The sequence below is a fragment of the Salmo trutta genome, unplaced genomic scaffold (assembly GCF_901001165.1).
Source record: "Salmo trutta unplaced genomic scaffold, fSalTru1.1, whole genome shotgun sequence".
NCBI classification, from domain to species: domain Eukaryota; kingdom Metazoa; phylum Chordata; class Actinopteri; order Salmoniformes; family Salmonidae; genus Salmo; species Salmo trutta.
The window spans coordinates 31781-35035 of NW_021822826.1; the positions used below are offsets into that span (position 1 = coordinate 31781).

Here is a 3255-nt window from a genome sequence, read left to right on the forward strand (position 1 = left end):
AGAGGAGAGAGAGGTAGAGGTAGAAAACAGAGGAGAGAGAGGGAGAGGTAGAAAACAGAGGAGAGAGGGAGAGGTAGAAAACAGAGGAGAGAGGGAGAGGTAGAAAACAGAGGAGAGAGAGGGAGAGGTAGAAAACAGGAGAGAGAGAGAGGTAGAGGTAGAAAACAGAGGAGAGAGAGGGAGAGGGAGAAAACAGAGAGAGTGAGAGAGGTAGAAAACAGAGGGACAGGTATAAAACAGAGGAGAGAGAGTGAGAGGGAAGGGAATACTGAATGCATTCAACCGAAATGTCTTCCACATTTAACCTAACCCAGCAGTTACCGATAGAGCAGTGGAGGGAGGAGGACGGCTCCTGCCATTACCACGAGCCCGTCCTCCCCAATTAAGGTGCCACCAACCTCCTGTGAGGTAGAGTTAGAGAGAGGAAGATTGATGCTAACATTTTCAACAGTAGGAAACCTTTGAAATTTGATGGGTTAAAGCAGCGAGTATAACCAGTGTTTTTATGGTGTGGATTGTATTTTATCATTACTCAGGTAATTTATCAGGTGTTTTATCAGGTGTTTTATCAGGTGTTTTATCATTACTCAGGTGTTTTATCATTACTCAGGTGTTTTATCATTAATCAGGTGTTTTATCATTACTCAGGTGTTTTATCATTACTCAGGTGTTTTATCATTACTCAGGTGTTTTATCAGGTGTTTTATCAGGTGTTTTATCAGGTGTTTTATCATTACTCAGGTGTTTTATCATTACTCAGGTGTTTTATCAGGTGTTTTATCAGGTGTTTTATCAGGTGTTTTATCATTACTCAGGTGTTTTATCAGGTGTTTTATCATTACTCGGGTGTTTTATCAGGTGTTTTATCATTACTCAGGTGTTTTATCATTACTCAGGTGTTTTATCATTACTCAGGTGTTTTATCAGGTGTTTTATCATTACTCAGGTGTTTTATCATTACTCAGGTGTTTTATCAGGTGTTTTATCATTACTCAGGTGTTTTATCATTACTCAGGTGTTTTATCATTACTCAGGTGTTTTATCATTATGCAGGTGTTTTATCATTACTCAGGTGTTTTATCAGGTGTTTTATCATTACTCAGGTGTTTATCAGGTGTTTCATTACTCAGGTGTTTTATCATTACTCAGGTGTTTTATCAGGTGTTTTATCATTACTCGGGTGTTTTATCATTACTCAGGTTTTTTATCAGGTGTTTTATCATTACTCAGGTGTTTTATCATTACTGAGGTGTTTTATCAGGTGTTTTATCATTACTCAGGTGTTTTATCATTAATCAGGTGTTTTATCAGGTGTTTTATCATTACTCAGGTGTTTTATCAGGTGTTTATCATTACTCAGGTGTTTTATCATTCTAAGGTGTTTTTGATCAGGTGTTTTATCAGGTGTTTATCAGTGTTTATCTTCCCAGGTTGTTTTTTATCAGGTGTTTTATCAGGTGTTTTATCATTACTCAGGTGTTTTATCAGGTGTTTTATCATTACTCAGGTGTTTTATCATTACTCAGGTGTTTTATCAGGTGTTTTATCAGGTGTTTTATCAGGTGTTTTATCATTACTCAGGTGTTTTATCAGGTGTTTTATCATTACTCAGGTGTTTTATCAGGTGTTTTATCATTACTCAGGTGATTTATCAGGTGTTTTATCATTACTCAGGTGTTTTATCATTACTCAGGTGTTTTATCAGGTGTTTTATCATTACTCCGGTGTTTTATCATTAATCAGGTGTTTTATCAGGTGTTTTATCATTACTCAGGTGTTTTATCAGGTGTTTTATCATTACTCAGGTGTTTTATCAGGTGTTTTATCATTACTCAGGTGATTTATCAGGTGTTTTATCAGGTGTTTTATCATTACTCAGGTGTTTTATCAGGTGTTTTATCATTACTCAGGTGATTTATCAGGTGTTTTATCATTACTCAGGTGATTTATCAGGTGTTTTATCAGGTGTTTTATCATTACTCAGGTGTTTTATCAGGTGTTTTATCATTACTCAGGTGTTTTATCAGGTGTTTTATCATTACTCAGGTGTTTTATCATTACTCAGGTGTTTTATCAGGTGTTTTATCATTACTCAGGTGTTTTATCAGGTGTTTTATCATTACTCAGGTTTTTTATCAGGTGTTTTATCATTACTCAGGTGTTTTATCATTACTCAGGTTTTTTATCAGGTTTTTTATCAGGTGTTTTATCAGGTGTTTTATCAGGTGTTTTATCAGGTGTTTTATCAGGTGTTTTATCATTACTCATATAGACTCTGAATAGGATACACGTCATGTTAAACAGCATATTAACACTCTATATAGACTACATGTCATATTAAACAGCATATTAACACTGAATAGACTACATGTCATGTTAAACAGCATATAAATACTCTGAATAGGCTACATGTCATATTAAACAGCATATTAACACTCTAAATAGACTACATGTCATATTAAACAGCATATTAACACTCTGAATAGGCTACATGTCATATTAAACAGCATATTAACACTCTAAATAGACTACATGTCATATTAAACAGCATATAAACACTCTGAATAGGCTACATGTCATATTAAACAGCATATTAACACTCTATATAGACTACATGTCATATTAAACAGCATATAAACACTGAATAGGTTACATGTCATATTAAACAGCATATTAACACTCTATATAGACTACATGTCATATTAAACAGCATATTAACACTCTGAATAGGCTACATGTCATATTAAACAGCATATTAACACTCTATATAGACTACGTGTCATGTTAAACAGCATATAAACACTCTGAATAGGATACATGTCATATTAAACAGCATATTAACACTCAATATAGACTACATGTCATGTTAAACAGCATATTAACACTCTGAATAGGATACATGTCATATTAAACAGCATATTAACACTCAATATAGGTCAGGAGCCAGACAGGGAGTCTAAGAAGGAACAAAAATCAATTATTTAGGCAATATTATTTCAATTATTTCAAGGCTATAGCTACAAAGAAATACATTATGAAGCAGTTACGAGTGTGACACAATAGGCTGGCAGAGACAAAAAGCTCTCAGCATTTAAACATTTCATTATATTCAATCATTATAGTCTATATATTTCACACATCGGCTGTGCCTTACTTAGAATTAAAATACAAATGAAACAAACAATTCCTTACTAGGTTTGTTAGAATTCATTTTTAGAAGCAGGAGTTTGGCCCGTCTTTGTTTCCAGGACTCAT

At 34.1% G+C, this 3255-nt stretch overlaps 1 protein-coding gene across 50 annotated transcripts; it reads left to right on the top strand.

Annotated features, from left to right (window-relative positions):
• Positions 1-263: 263 nt before the first annotated feature.
• Positions 264-2324, top strand: LOC115185021 (uncharacterized). 50 transcript variants are annotated; one of them, XM_029745646.1, is made up of 12 exons: positions 264-572; positions 630-827; positions 859-1034; positions 1073-1103; positions 1458-1526; positions 1563-1612; positions 1656-1705; positions 1744-1805; positions 1861-1879; positions 1923-2127; positions 2159-2177; positions 2226-2324. In XM_029745646.1, the coding sequence occupies exons 1-12, from the start codon at positions 506-508 to the stop codon at positions 2270-2272; spliced, it is 993 nt and encodes a 330-aa protein (XP_029601506.1). In that variant the 5' UTR covers positions 264-505; the 3' UTR covers positions 2273-2324. The 50 variants fall into 50 exon arrangements, 44 of the variants coding, with proteins under 44 accessions (XP_029601506.1, XP_029601505.1, XP_029601520.1 ...); XM_029745645.1 differs by having other exon boundaries at positions 1458-1507; positions 1551-1612; positions 1861-1910; positions 1954-2127; XM_029745660.1 differs by having other exon boundaries at positions 1458-1507; positions 1551-1581.
• Positions 2325-3255: the final 931 nt, after the last annotated feature.